Source organism: Falco peregrinus, chromosome 12 (assembly GCF_023634155.1).
Source record: "Falco peregrinus isolate bFalPer1 chromosome 12, bFalPer1.pri, whole genome shotgun sequence".
Taxonomy (NCBI): Eukaryota; Metazoa; Chordata; class Aves; order Falconiformes; family Falconidae; genus Falco; species Falco peregrinus.
Window position 1 is genome coordinate 21,234,947 of NC_073732.1, and position 19,590 is coordinate 21,254,536.

At 37.4% G+C, this 19,590-nt stretch overlaps 1 protein-coding gene across 7 annotated transcripts in view; it reads right to left on the bottom strand.

Moving 5' to 3' along the window:
- Positions 1 to 19,590, bottom strand: part of PIK3CA (phosphatidylinositol-4,5-bisphosphate 3-kinase catalytic subunit alpha) — a 46,636-nt gene that overhangs the window by 8,348 nt on the left and 18,698 nt on the right. For 6 of the 7 annotated variants that reach the window (XR_008749500.1, XR_008749499.1, XM_055817668.1 and 3 more), the window contains 17 exons: positions 18,447 to 18,656; positions 17,549 to 17,799; positions 15,693 to 15,938; positions 14,759 to 14,844; positions 12,765 to 12,870; positions 11,540 to 11,692; positions 11,300 to 11,434; positions 7,451 to 7,575; positions 6,982 to 7,063; positions 6,355 to 6,534; positions 5,691 to 5,794; positions 4,359 to 4,530; positions 3,908 to 4,014; positions 3,307 to 3,428; positions 2,703 to 2,781; positions 709 to 879; positions 94 to 211 (listed from right to left, as the gene is read on the bottom strand). Coding sequence is in view for 5 of the 7 variants with exons in the window: in XM_055817668.1 (XP_055673643.1) it covers positions 94 to 211; positions 709 to 879; positions 2,703 to 2,781; positions 3,307 to 3,428; positions 3,908 to 4,014; positions 4,359 to 4,530; positions 5,691 to 5,794; positions 6,355 to 6,534; positions 6,982 to 7,063; positions 7,451 to 7,575; positions 11,300 to 11,434; positions 11,540 to 11,692; positions 12,765 to 12,870; positions 14,759 to 14,844; positions 15,693 to 15,938; positions 17,549 to 17,799; positions 18,447 to 18,656 (2,447 nt within the window). In the remaining 2 variants the exon portion in view is untranslated. The remainder of the gene's footprint in view (positions 1 to 93; positions 212 to 708; positions 880 to 2,702; positions 2,782 to 3,306; positions 3,429 to 3,907; positions 4,015 to 4,358; positions 4,531 to 5,690; positions 5,795 to 6,354; positions 6,535 to 6,981; positions 7,064 to 7,450; positions 7,576 to 11,299; positions 11,435 to 11,539; positions 11,693 to 12,764; positions 12,871 to 14,758; positions 14,845 to 15,692; positions 15,939 to 17,548; positions 17,800 to 18,446; positions 18,657 to 19,590) is intronic. The other variant, XM_027780381.2, reaches the window with a different exon arrangement.

Here is a 19,590-nt window from a genome sequence, read left to right on the forward strand (position 1 = left end):
ATCATACAGTTCAGAGGGATTTTATTTTTTTACAAAAACCACACTCGTATCAAAGTGAGAGATTATGCTTTTAGGAAAAACCCCACATCTTACTTGTCCATCATCTTTTACCATGATGTTACTATTGTGGCGATCACCAATGCCCAGAATAAAGGTAGCAACACAGTAGCCGGCACAAGAACGTGTAAACAAGTCAATAGCTGCATCATACCTACGGAAAACAAAGAAAGGAGACACTTTCCTACAGATATTCTAACACCACAGAAGTGCTGATTTTCTTTCTTTTTTTTTTTTTTCTCCATTAGGGAAGAGCCAACTTCTATTTTCTCTCAATGAAGCAGAGTTCCTGGACTTTATCACTTTATCAAATTAAGGAAGAAATTCAGCATACTTTAAAACCAGTTGTACTTACAACTAGATCACAGAATTAGCTATTGAAGTGACTATCCCTCTTTTGAAGGCCAGTCATTTTAATTTTGATGAGCTACTGTTAAAATACAGACTTAAGCCGTATCGTCACAGTTCTACCCCCAATTTACGCTCTACTGCTGAGAAGTCACACAACCGCCTAAACTCATGAAAAGCACCACAAGCAGGAGTACTAGGCAAATGAGGGTAGAAAAAACACCAGATGGACATAGTTTCCCATTAGTTCTCTTGAAGTTCCCATCACAAAGAGCAAGAAAAACAAGCAACAGGAAATCTCACATTTCTCCTTTGTTCTTGTCCTTGAGCCACTGATGCAATGTATGGCTGTTGAACTGCAATGCTCCTTTCAAACCTCCTTTACACTGAATCTGCATGATGGTATGAGAGCTCCTCACTACCTCAATGAGCCCCACACAGTCACCAATAGACAAACAACCATAAGGCAACATCCTGAAAGACAAAGACGGTTGGTTTTTGTTTGGGTTTTTTTTTTTTTGGTTGTTTTAAACAGAGTTAACTTTTGGGACAGCAAGCAACAGATATGTTGTTAATAACCCTTATCAGGTAAGTGTCATCTGTTAATCTGTTTATGAAAAACTGTTTTAATGTTTTATAGGTGTACTGTCACTAGTCTTGTGGAAAAAAAGTGTACCAGATATTTGTACAGTAACATGCCAGCCACTGTATCCACCAATGTCAATCTTCAGTTTTGTATCAGGACAAAAGGTTAAGGCAAAGTTTTATTCACACATTTTTGGAGGCCTGGGGGAATACAATGGAAAAATCCTTAAAAGGTGTTCAGCATGATTTAAAAAAAAAAAAAAAATCTATTCAACTATATTCAGAGTGAAGTATTAGAGAGATTCCAAGCATTCAAAAAACAAATGTCAGGATCTCACGTGTTAATGTAAACAAGCAGCAGGTAACGCATTGTATGTAATACCAGCACGGGACCGTCAAAACAAGTTTCTAAGTAGTACCTTAACATATTACAAAATTGTAACTGGAATCTACATTCAGCAACAGTACAATTTATCCAGATGTTTATTCATGGACTTTTTAAAGATCATCATAAATAATTTCTTTGCAATAAAGTGAAACTCAAAGGATAATCTCAGTAGCCTATTTTTCTCTTTACAAGTAGAAGAAATTAATTCCTCTGCCTCCCTTTTCCTTCAGAGGCCTCTTCCCTCGCTCTCCTCCAGTCTGTATTTCTTCTGTTGTGTTCAAAACATTTTATCTGAGAAAACCCAAGTCAAAACCAGTCTTTTATTCAAAGACTGAAAGGACATTGCCGTATTTAACATCCTCTGTTAAAAGATGGAGGAGAGAGGGTCATGTACCTTTAAAAGCTGCCCTCTTCTCTCCTGAAGTTTCCTTTTTGGAGTCACACCTACAGAGTAAGCCAGCCTTCTAGGGACACCGGAGAAATGTTTTTTGTAATGGCATGGTAAAAAAAAAAAACCACCAACCAGAAAAGACAATCATGGCTTTGTATTAGACCTGAGAATCTATGGAACACCAGTGCAATGTGAGGCCAGTGGCAGAGCTGACTGTTGGTGTTGCTGCAGAGGTGGACTTCTCTTGATTACAGCACTTTATTTGCAGGTACTAGAAATATATTTAATATCTATCTACACTTGTGTTTTTAGATAAAAGTCTTGATTTAGAGGTCAAAGAAAAGCAGTGAGACTCATCTATTTTCTTAAGGATGTGGCATAAACTTTGGACTGTTGGATCTTCTGTACCACAGAGACACACAGTTTAGCGGCCTTAGTGGGATGAGTTACAATTTTCTAGATCCTCAAAAGATTTTTTTCTGTACCCACAGACTACTTGGAGGTGGCGAAGCTGCATGCGTATCAGACCAGCTAATATCTACTCTGTGTATTGAAATGAAGATACCAGCAACAGAGTCATCACTCAATAGGGCTGCAGGTTTGGCAACTTGTTAAAGCAAATCCTAGACACAGTCAGCAGACCTCAGTGTGGCTGCTGTGTGTTAGCTCTTGTATCCGTTCCTGGTATGTAGATCCCTTGTACCCACTGAATGAGTCTTAAGTATTTTTCAAATATGATCTGATCTTAACAGAATACAGTAGTTCAGCTAACTGAAGGTCATTAAAAAAAAGTTCTAACATGTACAAACATGCCTATTTATAGCATTTCATTTGTTACCCTTGGGAAAACAGAAGCAATCTCTGGTAACTGTAGCAAACCACCGCTAAAACCATTAAGAACAGTATTGCTTGAGAATGACCTCTAATGCTTACCTTAGATCAAGACCCTGATTTTGCCAGATGTTTTCCATAATTCTAATTATCTGAAGTGTCAGCATGTCCTGACGCAAGTCTGGAATAGTCAAATACACAAAGATTGCAAATTTCGTAACATCAGAATATTGTTACATCTTATTTTACTTCTCCCCCAAAAAGTATGTCTAAAGGAAGTGAGGCTTGTATAGTTTAGTGTAGGTTTTGTTCTCTCAATAGAGAAAAGCAGGTTTTAAATGGTTGAGAATATAGCTCTGTAGCGTAGGCAGTTTCAAAGCTGTTTGAAAATGTGCACTAAAACCATGACAATGGAATTACAGATTACACATCCATAATATCTAGAAGGCATTTTCAATTAAAAAAACCCCAAAGTATTAAATAGTATTATATTTCACCTCAAACTGATCATCTCTGAACATTCAAGATTTGTACATGACAGACAAATGCTTATTTGTGCATGCTTAATTTTTGCTGAGCAAAGCAGTTTTCTAGAAAATTTTTAATTTTTAACATATGTATTTTATATGCTTCGAAAAAATACTAAACAGTAGGTTATGTAAACAAACAGATATGCAGCTTTTGGATTACATTTACATTTCCTTACCATCTCCATTTTTAAAGATTATCTCATTGTTCTGAAATAACAATTCAGACATAATATCTGGGTTTTCCCAGTTCAACCACAGCGGTCTTTTTGCAGATGACATTATCCTGCACTCCTCAAGCCTATAAAAGAGGTAAGATTTCTATGAAATAGGCACAATTTGATTCTCATACCACGTTTCTATAATACAATTAAGTTCTCCCTGTTTTCTTTGAACTAGTACAAATTAAAGATGCGTGGGTAACTGACAATCCACCGCTTTTACTTTCAGCTTCAAGCTTAAATTACTAAGTGCAATGTCAACCATTTGCCAAGCCCAACAGAAGAGCTGGCTACATTGTAAGTTTTCCTTTGGCAGTCTGTGCTCCCTACAAATGGAAAGAGGACTGCAGTTCCTGTCACCTTAAAGGAACAGCTAACTGTTGTTTCTTAATTTGCTAAACCGTTAGATTGAAACTACTTCACTCTTCATGAATTATTCTGCTACAGTTTTATTCAGTTAACTTTGAAGATGCAAACATTTATCATTAACATTGTTAGTGCTAACATTACTAAGCATTTACTTAATTATCTAGACAAATTTCAAAACCAAAGAGAATACCGAAGATTTCCCAGTTGATGCGCAGGATTAAGAGGAGAGATAAAACCTTGTAAAGCATCCATAAAATCTGGCCGTCTCATTTGTTCAACAAGAAACTTCATCTGTACCTGATAAACAATCACATTCAGGTTTTGATAACACCATTTACATGTAAATAAAGGTAAGTATCAGATTTTAGCTTTGATTTTAAAGCATGGTTTTGCATAGTTGTAACATAAGCAACTCTGCTTAGCCACATGGTACAGAAATCAAAACCCTTAACTTTAGTTCCATTGCCTTAAGAGGTAGATAATGGCAACGTACACAGAAAAATATTACAGCTTCTAGGATATCACACCATCTACCCAAGTTAGCATTAATACTTTTCTAGTTAATCAAATAAAGCACAGTTCTAAGTAATTCCTGTAACTCAACAGCAATAGTTTTGGTATGTTGACAAGCTTAATAGTACCTTCTGGGTCTCATCTTTTTTTTCCTGCTTGAGAATGTCTGTGAGGTTAATCAACTTCTCCATAGCCTCCACCTGCCTGCTCAGATGCTTTAGGTACATTCCACATGCTCGACAATAGGACTCCAGAAGTAAACCAAACCTCTGACTTACAGTTTTATTGTGCATTTCAGACCTACACAGAGAGGAAGAACAGTTACAGCTTAAAAGACAAGACCACTTTGAAGCACTAAAAACAAAGCTATACCTGTGACGTCTTTCTGAAGGCTACTTATGGATCTTTCTTTTCAGGTAAAGAACTTGTACTGACTTCCCACAAACCTCAGTTTGACTGAATTGACCAGTACCTTTCACAGCTAATTCAGCAGAGTGTATTTTTCCCCACTCCTCCTTGCTCCAGCCCTGTCCTTTCCTATCCCTTGTCTTTATTCGAAACCCATGCTCCCCAGAAACTCTGTAGTAAACCTTTCAGTTCAAGTTCCAGATTTCCTTGCTGACAGCAAATCTAACCCGTTTCATTTTCTCCTTGTCTCATTCAGCCAACCTCAGGCTGTGGCCCCTCTGTAGCCTCCCTGTTCCTACCTACTCCCAGTCTTCACACAGTCCTAAAATATATCCCCTCAAACAAGTGAATCAGGCAATTATTCCATTTTCCTTGATGATTACCAATGGAAGTAGAAAACTGAAAGCACAGAGATTCCTTGCTTCTAGCTGTGTCTGATCACACCATCACAGAACAGCATTTTTAGGTGAGACCTAGCTACAATCCAGTATGCTGTAGGCTGATCTATGCTTAGCCTCCTCAACACCAGGAATTACAAAAGCCCATGTTGTATTTAGTAAGGAAGAACACAGATATTTGGGCTATCAAGTACTATAAAGTCTTTAATAAGCACATATGAACAGTTACTTTTCAAAGCCTTATCTGGTCAAATTGGGTGGCTTTCTTTGGGCTTCAACCATTTGTAAAATATTCCGAAAGAGATTGGTGGGGGATCTGACATGAAAAAAATAAAGTTCAAAGGAGAAGCCTATCAAAGTTGTAAACAGCTAACAATATGGGAGGCTTCAAGCAATCTCAGGCTACCCTGTTTTTAGAATAGTTACCGTTAGGCAATAAGTACAAGACTAAGTATTATTACTTAGCTTTTGAAACTGCAAGAATTGACTTTATTACCAAACTATGCATTCAAACTCTTAAGCAATATAAACCAAACCATTTTAAGTAGTGATACTTTCCTAAAAAAGGACTTGTAGTATGCCAAGCCTTTAAAACAACTAATGGTTTACAGGTAATAGGAATCCCACGACCCATTAACATGATATAAAGCTTACTTTAAATGCCAAAAGAAGAAGTGTCCTATCCTTTGATTGGTCAGTGCCTTCTTGAGTAAAAATCTCACAAGCTGATTATCTAAATATTGTTCATATTTCAGAACCTAGTTAAGGGTAAAGAAAAAAAACACCAAGTGGCTATAGTTATTCTTTCTATGAACAATATACAGATTACAGGCAGTTAAATAAAAAGCAATCTATGCTTTCAATTATTTTCTGTAGAATGACTGATCCTTAGTATTAATACATGCGTGTATTCAGATTTGAACAACATCTACTAGCAGTGCATTGGCTGCCTCTATTTCAGAAACTTAGCACCTGATACTTACTTTACTGTTACCAAACATTTTAGCCTCAACTTGCTCAAATTTTTGAGTAGATGCTTGTGCTTATACTTTCTTTCCCTTATGTTAGGACAGCTGAAATGGTTGCCTGTCCCAGTTGGTAGAACAGTTCTGCGTCTCTGCAAAATTTTGGCATTTAATATCAACAAGCAAAACCACGGCACTACAGAAAGTGAACTACATTTCGTCTCCTCCTACTAATCTGCAATGCAAACAGATACTGTTGATGACCTCTTTCATATCATCTCAATTTGTTATATTTTAAGCCTCTGATCATCCAATCTACACAAGACATTAAATGTACCAAATATGTTTTATACCTGTACTAGCTGGATTAAGTACTGAGACAGTTTGTCATCTGTCAAGTACTTCTCTAGACACCGAACTGCAAAAGCTCGCACCATTGGATCTGGATAATTACAGTCCAAAAGCTCCATCGCTTGCTCTGGCTTGATCGGAGGCCAATCTTTTACCAAACAGTACATCTGTGGACAAGAAGTCTAAGCATGTTACACATTTGCATCGATTAGGAAGAAGAGGTAATACACAGCTCTGAGAAGGTACTGTCAGACACAAACTGCATCTAAATACGAACTGTTCACTTGCCAGTCCTCTCTCAACAAACAATCTGGTATTAGTTACCAGGTGACATTGTTATTTTACCCATTATAAAGAGAATGAAAACAAAACCTCACATGTAATTGACAAATCAGCAACATAAAAGGAATTCTAGTAATGCCACCAAGAAGAAAAGACTCAGACTAAGCTAAAGAACAATAAGTATGGACCAAACTGATCCATCAATTGTAATGGCAACCTGAATCACCTAAGTTTTCATTCGATATATCATGCACACATAACGTGTTTTTGACATCCAGAAGTTTACTTTAAATAGCCTCTTTTAAAGCTTCTTCAAAACTTAAAACTTCTTCAGTGCTATGTGTTACCTGGGCCACTTCATCTCTAGAATTCCATTTAACAGACAAAAGTAATTTGGGCAGAATTTCCGGAGTATTCACGCAATAGTGTCTGCAAAAGAAAAAGAAGTCTCATATGTATAAAACGTCATTTTTGCTTTGATAACTATCTACTATGTCCCTTCAGTCCTGCACTTTTTCTTCGTTTCTCAGGAAAATCCAATCAATACCATGAGGTGGTGTCAGGATCCATGCATAAAAGCAAGACTGCAGTAATGGGGAAAATGTAAGCTAATCCAACAACTTAGTTTTCACCATGGGCTTATGAACCAAGGCATACAGTGCTGAATACTTTAAAAGCTGGGGTTAATGTTTTAGAAAAGGCAATACAAAAATCAAGGGAGCAAGACCCAGGACACCCACAACAAAATCACCATGAGTGGCGTGAAGTCTTGACTGTGCCAACAGGGGGTTGTGTTTGGTTTTTGTTTTTAAGTACCTGTGGCTCCAGAGGAAGTCCTTCTCTTGCTCAGTGATTTCAGACAAAGGATCTCGCGTGCATATGGCTCGCAGCTGCTCCTTGTCACTTTCTCTTAATTCATTATCTCTAGCTATTCTGTTACTCTGCAGAGAGAAAGTGGTCCATTAGCCCTCCACACATTTCCTTCTCTAGTCATACAACATACATGAAGTATTTCAACAGCATAGCAACACCTATGTCATGCAAAGCTATCTTGTTTCCTTTTGTTGTTAACCGAGGACTTCAAATTTAAGAGAGAGAAAGACTAGGCCTTTGATTTCTACAACTGCTTTTAGTCACTACTGGGACAGTAAGAGGTACATTTCAACTATATCAGTTGTGTGGAAATAGCAGCATTTGACATCTGATGAAAAACATCATGCAGCACAAAATGAAACTGGTCATTTCTGTCTCCAGTTCTGAGATTGCTGAGAGCTGCTGAAAGGAGTGGAAAAGAATCAGAACTGAAAAGCATAATATGGGGTATGAAGCTAGGTAAATAAAAGGTAGAACACTATAGGACCACCTGAGCAACAGGAAGGCTGGAAAACATGAACCAGAATTAGTGTAAGATATTCCCCAGAGAGCACAGAACAGGTACACGCTGACATCAATTTTATCTAATACTTCACTTATTTGAACCAACTTGACCAACGGCAGAGGTATTGAAACTACTATTAGTTGATTCTTCACAGCTCACGTGCAAAGTTCAATTTTTGTCCCTATTTTACATTTCTTAGTTCACCTAGTGTTTTTCACATAGCAATATACAAAATGACAACTTCTGAGCTGTCAGCTACAGAATTGCACTGCAAGAAAAGAAATCTTAAGCAGCTTGTATTATTGCCTTCAGTATAAAGCACAACTGTAATACTCAAGTTTGACACCTACGATGAAGCTATCCCAAAAATACTATGGTACAGGAGTTGAGCAGTGTTTTTATAGTGAACTCACATTTTCACATCTTTGTGATACCTACTACTACAAAAGAATAAGATCAATTCTTTTCCAAGGTCAAAATGTTCAAACTGTAAACCCACATTATTTTAACTCTTGTTCTGCTCCTTCCCTAGGCAATTTCTACTGAGCACATTTAACAACAAGCAAGAATGAACTGAGCCTTGTCTGTCAGTTTTGTTGATGGAAATTTTCAACTGATTGAACTAGTACTTCAAAACAGAAATACTTACATGTCTTTTACAGAAAGTTTTAAAACTAGCTTTAAACAAAAAAAAAAAAAAGCTTTGCAATCTAGCTTAAGGAAAAAAGCTGAAGAAATAAAACTACCTGAAATCTCCCTGTAGGAGATCAAGGTACCCCTTAAAAGGTGAACTGGTATTATTTCTAAGAATATGCACAAATATAGGAACAGTTGTCAGGTTATACCACATGATACCACCTCTACTTCAGACTAGAAGTTCTCTACTAAACGTCTGTCTTCAATGACTTAAGTTGTGTTCTCACAAAGGGTTCACTATTATCATATGGGACAAGAAATATTAAGGTACAAAACAATCAACTTACAAGCTTTTTAGTACCTTGCCCTTTTAGTAGTATGATAGTGTGAGATCTTAAGAGCCAGTGTGGTGGGTTGTTTTTTTTATTACCATTCTGAAGCACATGGACTAGACTTAAGTGGGGGGAAATTATTCAGGACTACTCTATGGGGCACAGGAAAATTTTTACAACACATACTTAAATATTATGGAAGTGGATACAGTGCAAGTAGCAAAGCCAGAGTAATTTTGTAAGGAGGTTAATGGATTATAAACGGACTTTACAATCACCCTGCTCCTGACATAAGATCAAGTAGTTCATATTGAACAAGCGATTAATCGTAAATATTCATCTTGATTCTGAAAGAGTCATCCTAAATAGTAAGTGAAAGTCAAAAAAGTATAAAATGTACCTGCATAGTGGGTCAGAAAGATCATAGTTTAGGTCAAGCCCAGAAGGAAAATGCATTTATCCTGTTGCGGTCAACACCAAAAACTTGAAATTCTATGAATTGTGGGACAGTAAATTAGATTTAATACCTGAAAATTCCTCCATATTCTAGATATTAATGGACCTATAAATGTTCTCTTATAAGTACGTATTAACTGATTTTAAATGCAGTATAATGCATTTCAAGGTTTAACAAAGAATTTATGCTCTTTGCATCATAAAGCATAAACATTTATATAGAAATCATAACTCAGTGACTGCTTTGCTGACTGACCATTTCAGACAAGCATTTTTTACCCGTTTCAGATATGGCCAACGCTACACAGTAATCTAGTATCCAATTTTTGAAAGAGTAACAACACTTCACCTTTTATCTCCCTAAATATAGTTAGTATTAAAGACAGCTATATATATATGCATAGCACCTGAATATACAAAGTTTGGCTTCAGACCTGAAGACACCACATATTAATAGATAAAGGGGACAAGTATAATGCCAAGAGGTAACTAGTGATGTTTCAAACTTACCAAGCATTTAATGAAATATGATTTAAGAAAGGATAAATAATAAGAGGACTTTGGCAGACAAGGAGGGTTGAAGGAAAAGCAGCATGAATGAGAAAGCGAGACCAAAGCAGTGATACATAGTTTGTCTCCCTGTCAGCTTAGTCATTGATTTAAATAGGCTTTCTCCATATTTAACTACTACGACCTTCTTCTATGGTATTGTATGGGTTATCACAAAAAAACCACAAGACACTAATTTGAGATTTTACAATTAAAAAACCTGCAGTAGAAACACGAGTTGATTACTTTGTCACTGAAGTGAGAACTTATTCTTCTCGCCATTTTCTACTTGTGCCTACAAATGGATCAAAACAATGAGTTGAGCATTTTTAAGAGCCCAGCTATAGGCTGTGTTATGGCAAAGTAATATTATTTACCAAGTAGTCAGCTGTCCTTAAACACTGCCTGCAGTGCTGAATCACAACATATGCTATAAGCAGATATGCCACACTGATGGACTTCCTGTAGAGTATCAAGAGAAATCAAATGCTTACAACCCTTTGCTCAAGATACACTGATGTGGGACTGTTAACAAATACCACCAGAATTCCCAAACTGGAAGCTTACTAAAACCTATGTGCTTTTTGGCACAGTGAAACTCTCCACCCTGAGACTTCTTCACGCAGACCACAAAGCTCTCTTGGGGAAACTCAAGTCCTTGAGCCGGCCTCCAGAAGAAAATGTAAACCAAACCAACTGATTTCACAGTCTTTAAATAAATAGCATTTTTAGCTTTACTGGTTTCTTTTTTTCCCCTCCTTTTAGTTACTGAACAAGTGCTTTTAAGAAAAGCTCCAAACCTCACCAAAAAGCCAGTCATCAATGCACAGGTTCTCTTCATGCAAGAGGGGAGATAGAGGACTACGCTCATGTGTGTGCCAATCAATTCCCTTATGGCCATAACTAGCCCAGTAGACAGTAAAGAGTTATAAGCACCTTTGGGTTACACAAGAAAAGCTACCTATAAACATGAAATTGCAATTAAGGAAAACAGTATCATTGAAGAAGAATTACAAACTTACGAAAAATTAAAGTTTTAAGTAGTTTAGACATCCGAATTAGCAATATAAAAATATCAGAAATGCCCTAACAGTTTGCACAGTAAGACAATTACTCTTCATACTAGTTTTGGTTGGTCAGTGAAATATCAGGACAGTTTACTGGTAATATAAAGGAAGGAGAATATGCTGTTTCACTTTGCTAAACAGAAAAAGTTGACTTCATGTTATTTATACCGAGTAAAATAAATAATTAAATCAGTAAACAATACTGTCATATTTTAATAGCTATTCTTGAAAGGGGAGTGTGCCTTACCAGCCCCGCGTAGCTGTAGTTAAACCCCAGTTCACGTGAGATAGTCCAATTGGCATGGTCTTCAATCACCGTCATATCTGGAAACTTTACAGGATTGCTAAACCAATCAAATTCCAGCTCTAAACATGGAGTTTCCTATGTAAAGGGAATTTAGTATCATTCAACTGAAAAAGTAATCTAATTAGAATACAGCATCATTTGAAAACGTATTCTTGAGGAAGGTGGCATGCAAATACTTACCTTATTCGGATTTGATCCAGTAACACCAATAGGATTCAACAAATCCTCCAGCCCATGAGGTACTGCCCAAAGATTCAAAGCCATTTTCCCAGATACAAGAGTGTCTGTATAATCAAACATGTTTATATTTCCCCAAGCTAACGGACAGTGCTCCTTAAAGAGATTAAAAGAATTTTTCAGTGTTATCTAGTAATTACTGCAGAGTGAGTCAGGAGAAATAACATTTTCACCCTAGAGCAAGCTGTTACATTCCCAGATTAGCACAAAGCAGGCTGTGGAAGCTGTACCCCATTTCTCTATGAATGACTGTCCTGGCAGCAATTTTGCAGAATAGTATCAAAATACTTGCAAACACATGCTAACATCTTCCCCACATTAAAATAACTCAATATGACAAAAAGAGTTTTTGAGAGACAGACTTTTTACCAAAGCCTGTAGTAACAGAAGAAGGGACAACAGTTTTAAACTGAAAGACATTAAGTTTAGATTGGACATAAGAACTCTTTTTTTTATAAGGGTGGTCAGATAGATAGTAAACAGGTTGCCCAGGGAAGCTGTGGATGCCCCATCACTGGAAGTGTTCAAAGTCAGGTTGGGTGGGGCTTTGGAGCAACCTGGTCTAGTGGAAAGGTGTCCCTTCCAATGGCAGGGGGGCTGGACTAGATCATCTTTCAGGTCCCTGCCAACCCAAACCCTTCTATGATTCTAAGATTTGTTAGACAAATAACTATGTAGCACCTGTGACACATGCTCAAACCCAGAATGTAATGATGCTGGTAGCTAGAATCAGATTCCGCACAGATTCTTGAAGATTACTATCTTGCATCAAATGCTAAAGCAACTCAAATTTTATTTACTTTGAAAACCAGCTCTAAATTAAAAGTATAAATATTGCCCTTTTAAAATAAATAATTAAGTAACATATGGGTTTAGACACTTGAGTTTACAGGCACTTGCACCTTAAAATGCTAACACTGATCTTTGTCTGGCAAGACAGCACAGACATAGTTTAGTGTTGAATGGATACGCTTTTTCAGTGTTTAATTTCTGACCATGAAAAATTAGTAGTCTGAATAATACACAAGAAAGAAGTCCAATTTGAATCAATTTCAAATCAAACACTGCACAAAGACTCACTGGCAGGAAAACATTTACCAAGTATCTTCCCAAACGTGACTTAAGTAGCTTACGTTCATCAATGTATTAAAGCCATGAAGTATTTTACCTCTTTAGCACCCTTCCGGCCTTTAACAGAACAGATGGAAAGGCAGAGCCGAGCAGCACGTGGAAGATCAGGAATGTACATGTCATACAACAGCCATTCATTCCACCTGTAAGATTTAAAAAGCAGAATAAAACCAGGTTAAAGGAGAGCATGGACACAACTGCACTCAATCAACAGTTATACTAAAAAGCACTTTCTATATTCCTACCTAAACCATACCATGTGCATAAAGTATACACTTTCCTACTGAAGAAGGGTCCTTCCACATGTATTTCACCGCATCTACTCCTTTGGGGAATGGAAACTTCCCCCAACAACCTTCTAGCACCAACACTGTTTATCAAGTCACACTAGGTTCTATTCCTGCCAACTAAGTAATAAGTTCATTCGCTTTCGCTCTTGCAAACCTACTGACTGCAACTGTCAGCATAGGTACAAGCCAAAGATAACGGATTTGCTTATGTGCTATGCTGATGTAAGGTTTAGCTTGTGAAGTATTTTTTCACTTCAGGGCAACAAAGCAAGCAGGGAAAAATGTGGCACAGTTTTCACAACTCAACTAAATTTTAACTGCTGGAAAATAGAAAAAGATAATTACAAGATGGGAATATAACTCAGAAACACAACACATAAATCCAAAGCAATATTCCCAACTCTAGAATTATTCTATTTACCATAGTATTAAGAGCATAGATTAGTTCTACAGGAATATACATTTTGTTTTCATGAACTTAGAGAAGTAGACTTTGTCTTTCTCTGCTGGTAGAGCTGTGCTTCTGAAGAGGAACTCCTGAATAGTTTCTTTTCCCAAGCAGATTGTCATGCCATTCTCAGTTGGAAGAGGCAGCAGCTTCTAAGGGCAGCATTAGCTTTTTCAATTTGTCTGTAGCTACTAAAAGCAGAGTTTTACGAAGAAGTAACTGTCCAAGCCCCCCTCAAAGGATGAGGAAATTGGCAGATAAATTTTAATTCCCTTTCCTTAGGTGTTCATCTCTCATAATACAGGTCTGTGTGATTATATCCATGTTTTCAAGCCATACCCTTCACCACCTTCCCAAGATTTTCTCTCTGAACAAGTTAAACTATCAGTCCAAGTGCAGCTATATTTGGGGCAACTCAGAGAGGCAGGCTGGTTTTCATCAGCTATGTATATTATTAGGCCCTCTAATTATAAAACCTGATCATATTAATAGAAAACATACAGACAAGAATAGAAGTTTCAAAACGTACTTAAAAGACATGAGGTCAGACAGAAAATGCAAGTTAAGCATTACTTCTGAACATACGCTTTGCTCCCAACCCTAGCAGATGCTGAAATTTCACACCTCTTCATTAGTCAGTTACAGGAACCTCTTTTAGATACTTATTCCAATTATGTTTATATATGCTCATATAAAACTCCTTTTTGCACTTTGAAGTTGATGTGATGCATTTTTCCAGATAATATTGATGGTAGGTCAAATCTCCTAAAAATAATCACCCCAGATCTGGCAGTCACTTCCATGTTAGCAAACGATACCCATCTCTCCACACTCAGTGGTTCTGCTTTAGAGCACACTATGCAGCCTCACAGAAAAATTTGCAGGCTACACGACATCACATTGACTCATGCTGAAAGTGAAATCTGAACCTGGAACTGGAACGCCTGCTATTAATCCACAGTCAAAAACGGAGTTCACCCAGAGCTGTGCTGATTTCAGAGTATTAATGAGTAATTATTTTGGAATTTCAGAAGCAACTGTAAGTGTACACAAAGGTCTGTTCAGTAAAAAGAACTATACTATTGTATAAGAAAATACTTCTGTTTGAATTAAATTAATTCTATTTATAAATATACGGATATGTAAAAATAGTTTTAAAAACTTAAGGCAAGGAATTCCCAGCAAGGAGCTCTACCTGAAAAACAGCTAAGCTGAGCCTTTACTCCTTCAGCACTATCATTTATGATGCCCTGGAAGTTAGGTTCTCTATAGTCATTCAAGTATTTAGCTTACCTGGGATTAGAACAAGGTACCCTTTGAGTATTCACATTGTCACACAAAGGTTCCCCTCCATGGTAGATACCTGTTCTAACATAGATCTGAACACAACGTTGATATTAGCACTGTCTTTGACATGTTACTACAATTTTTTTCACTTCTATCAACATACATTATGATTACAACATATTATCCTTTCATTTTCATCAAGTAAAAAACAAAACTGAAAACCAAACAGCCCCACCATTCCCAAACCCAAATTCATTGATGTCTGTAAGGCGTGAAGCACAGTGTATACCTTTTTCCTCATTAATTGTGAAACTAGTTCTTAAAAAATACAGTAATAAACTTGGAATGAACTAAAAACACCCTGGAGTTTATTCTCAGTTCCTCTTGTGCCAAGGTGTAGTGAAAGAAAAGATCGAACAAATTCTGAGAAAGTTGGTAGAGCCAGGCTTGTCATAGGTCTTCAATGGGATTGAAGCCTACGTGCTTTTTCTCCTTGATCTCCCCATGCCTCCCTTTTCAAAAACGAAAGGCAGGAGCACACTATCCTGCATACTCTCATCAAAAATATCGTCATTTACTGTAATACATTCTTATAATTACTTAGAATATAGATAACACCATGGTTTTCATTTTTCTGTCCATTACGAACTTTGCTGAAGTGAACTATGCAAACCAAGTCCTCCTGCGTGTATCAGGCAGAATATTTAGCTATATCCCACAGGTCACACTTAAGTAGTATACGTAAGTTTTCAGATGCTAAAACACAGCTGTATTTTTTAGAATTCAGTACTTAAATTTATGTAATAGACTGGTCTAATTTTCTAACGTGTTAAATAACATTCCCCCCCCACCCCCCAACGTAAACACAGAACAGAAAACCTGTGAGGGAAACCGTGAGTTGCTGAAAACCACAGGTGATGCCACACAGTATTTGGCTTACCTTGTCTATGTCTCTAATGTTCACATTTACATAGGTTGCACAGAGGATTCTTATTCTGAGAGCACTATTGATAGTCCAGAGGGATTTGGCTGTAGCTTCTCCATTCATGTAGGGTGTAGCTGTAGAGATACGCCTGGAATAAGACGGCATTGTAAAGGTGTCCAGTGGCAACTGGGTATACAGGCTTTCCTTAGCCATCAGCATCAGATTGGGCATGCGACCAAGCATTATACAGCTTCTTATATACTGCGAAAAAAACAAAATTACAATTCACTATCTTTTCAAAGGTTACACTCTTGGTAATCTAGATAAACTCAGGACAACATAAAAGTGTATTTAAAGAGTTTATCACTGTCCCTGTACATAGACCCTTTGCAGTGTTTATAGTTACAACACCCAACAGTTTAAATACGTTGTGGGGTAGGATCGCACAGTAGTGCTTCATACAGATTTTGAGATATGGATAGCATCTACAGCAATGGAAGCTTGAACCGAAGATAAAGAACAGAGCTGACAAAATGACAAGCGGGGTTTCTCATAGCACTCCTTAGCTCTGGCTGAGTGCAGCACAAAGGAGACTGCTTCCTGATTGCAGCTGTTCCTGGAAGCAGTTGAGCTGTTTTTGCGTAGCAAGCTGCTTTACTAGCCTGCTGTGCAGACCTAGCACAGGTTGACTGATACTCCTAGTCACAGAGACAGCACAAAGCAAATGGCAGACACTCATTTTTTGCAGACACTATTTTTTGGTTCAGTTATACTACTACCTTCCACTCAGCACCCATCCTGACAGACTTAGGTGTAAGGCTGTACTGTGTCCAGTCAGGATGAATGACGAGAACATTTAGGCTGGGAACAGTACCACAAAACACAATGCGTTAGAACAGGTCCAGCCTTTGAGAGTAATTAGCAAGCTCTTTTGTGGCACAGTAAAGGCATACCAGATACTTTCTGAAGAAACCACACTAGATCAAATAGGTCTAGCGTTTGATCTCAAGATGACTGTGCAAAATTATTCATGTATGCCTACACTTGTTCCCCAGCTCCCATAGAACAGAGCTGCTTTTCCCATTATTCAGGATCCCCCCCTCCCCCCTTATCTCTCCCATTGCTCTGGAGAGCAGATCGTCAACCATTTTAGATGAAGGAATGGAAGCAGTTTATTACAACAATACATTCCTCAAAGAGGAAGCAGCAGCAGCCTGTCAGGAAATCTACAGGGTAACATTTGTTGTTTGCTCCAGAGAGGGCTGCTCAGCTGCTCTTCTGTCAGCAGTTCTGTCTCACACTCACAGCACTAACAAAACTCAGGCAATGAAGGACAGCCAGCCACAAGGAAGACAATGATTTGTGGAGTGCTGCAAGTTTTTCTCCTTTAAACAAAAAATTTAAAGACAAGTAACAGGAAAACAAATAAATTATTTAGATTTTTTTCCAGCCCTAAAGGGGGAAGGGACAAGATTCATAGTAGCAATGGTTGTCTCAGTTTAGCATGGGATCCAATTTCCTTTTGTATTACATCAGCCCCATTCAAGCCTAACTCATTTCTTCCCATCAGAAATCTAGGATATTTCTCGAAGTACCTGCCACTTATTAGAGGTAAAGTACTTCATTCAAAGAATAAAAACTACACTAGTGATATAAATTCTAGTTTAAATTACGTTTTCTTCCCACCTCTCTTCTGAAGCACACACAGCAACAAATATGCACACTACATGCATGCATTAGCCAATTAGTTTAAAGACGCATACACTTTTACTGCCTATGTTTTAGATTAACAAAGCAGCAAGCCAGTCATGAAATTGATCACTTTTCTCCCTCACAAGTCTGGATTATTTTAATAATCCATTGTTACTCACCTTATACTGGCTCAGTGGGTATTTTTCTAGCAAGTATTCATCACAGCCACACACTTTCAAAATATATTTGCCCTGGTACTCCAAGACGCAAAGTTTCAGTTGTTCAGATGACAACAACATGCTTCGTGTTTTCTTCCTAATTGCTTCAGCAATAACTTGCTCAGGCACATAGTCATGATTGATTTTTAAGGTGTATTTCTGCTTATCATTGTTTGGTGAGACTATTACCCATATCACCACTATAATTTGCCCTAGAATAAATGTAAAATTATGTTAGGCCTATCATTTTCAATAGGGTTCAAAACAAAAAAAGCCACCCAAACCAAACAACTCTCATCCCTCCCCAAAACAGAGAATTGCTTGCAGTATGAAATGTCAACAAGATTCATGAACCCTCTGTCAGCATGGGCTACAAGGAACTACATGCACTCAGTTTATTTTTGACTCTACTGTAAATTCAAACTTTTACCCCTTGCGGTTAATATTTTTTAATTCACTGAATACTACTGTTAAGCCTTCGAGAAAACAGCAGTAACTATTTAATGTTTGAGGACTGCCAGATAACTCAGTTATTCAGCATCATTTAATTCCAGACTTCTGAATATCATAGAAAAGCAAAATGCAAAACCAACAAGCTTGTTTCCAACAAGCCCATTAAAACACACAACCTATGTTTACTAAAATTTTATTTCAAGATTTAGACTAGCAAAAACCTGTAATTTTAGAGGATATTGTCTTCCTTTTGAATCTACACTCTATCAAGAAAGTTGCTCTGAATAACTTAAGGTGTAAGATACTGCTAGAGTGTACTAAAAACAGTGATTTACCTGTCACCAGCTGTACTCTGATTTCAATCACTAAAACCCCACTATGTTTCTACCGTAAATATTTATCTTACCTTTATCTAGCTTATTGTATATGTGTTTGGGTAGTTCAGGTGAAGACTCAACATTTGGAGGACAGACATATAACGCTCTACTATGTGGTGCATTAGCATCTCGAAGATCCACTGCTTCTTTACAAACATTGAGAATATTTCTTCTGAAGTCTTGTACTTCTGGATCCTTAACCATGTCAAATTCACAGACAGGCATGCCAATTGCAAAACCTACATACAGTATTGAAGAAGCATGAGGAAATAATCGCAACTGATAATTAAAGCTGAAGACTCCTATCAGTGACAGATAAAGCATACTTTAAGGAAAACACACCCTGAAATATTTGCTTTAAGCACTGGATTCTACTTATATACATAATTGTTTTGTATCATTCAAGAACACAACAGTTTAAAGTTAAGTGCACTCAGCACTCACAAAAATTTAGATAACATGTACATTCACTGAAGATCCTAGAAGCCTTATATCACCATTCTCACGGCTAGCACTCCTCCAAGGAAAAGGACTAGTAAAAATTCTTTTCATGTCGGCACAAAGTTTCTGAAATGGACCGTAAAAGCTGCGATGCCCAGGTTTTTTCTAGAACCCCAGCAGGATTATTGGTAGCTATTAGGACCATAACCGACTTTGCTTACAACTGAATGACAGCTATTAGGTTTATTTTATATGAACTACACTATTTAAAAATGTAGCCAGTACTCCAAGAGATACTGAACTTTAGTTCTTTGGCATACGTTCATGTATTAAGTTTCTCAAAGGTCCTCAGTCTCAGATTGGAATTCCACTTACTTTGATGAGATTACTTGCATAAATAATTATTTATGCACGAATGTTCAAATGGAACCTTTCAGTTGCCCTCTGTTGCATGCTTAGCTAACTACTGTTCTCCCCAAGTCCTGAACAGGTTAAGCTTTACAAAATAGAAGTAGTTTACTTATGCATTTGTAACAAATAATTTAACAATTAGGAGTACCCCAGAACAAGTATTTCCAGTTGAGATGTCTCTACCACTGCAATACACATCTATCAGCAACAAAATGGGAGTAGATTATGTTTGTACTACTCGAATTTAGATAGTTAACCTAGATGCTGAAACACATGCTAGTCTCCCTGTACTTTCTCAATGGATAACGGAAAAACTGTTAG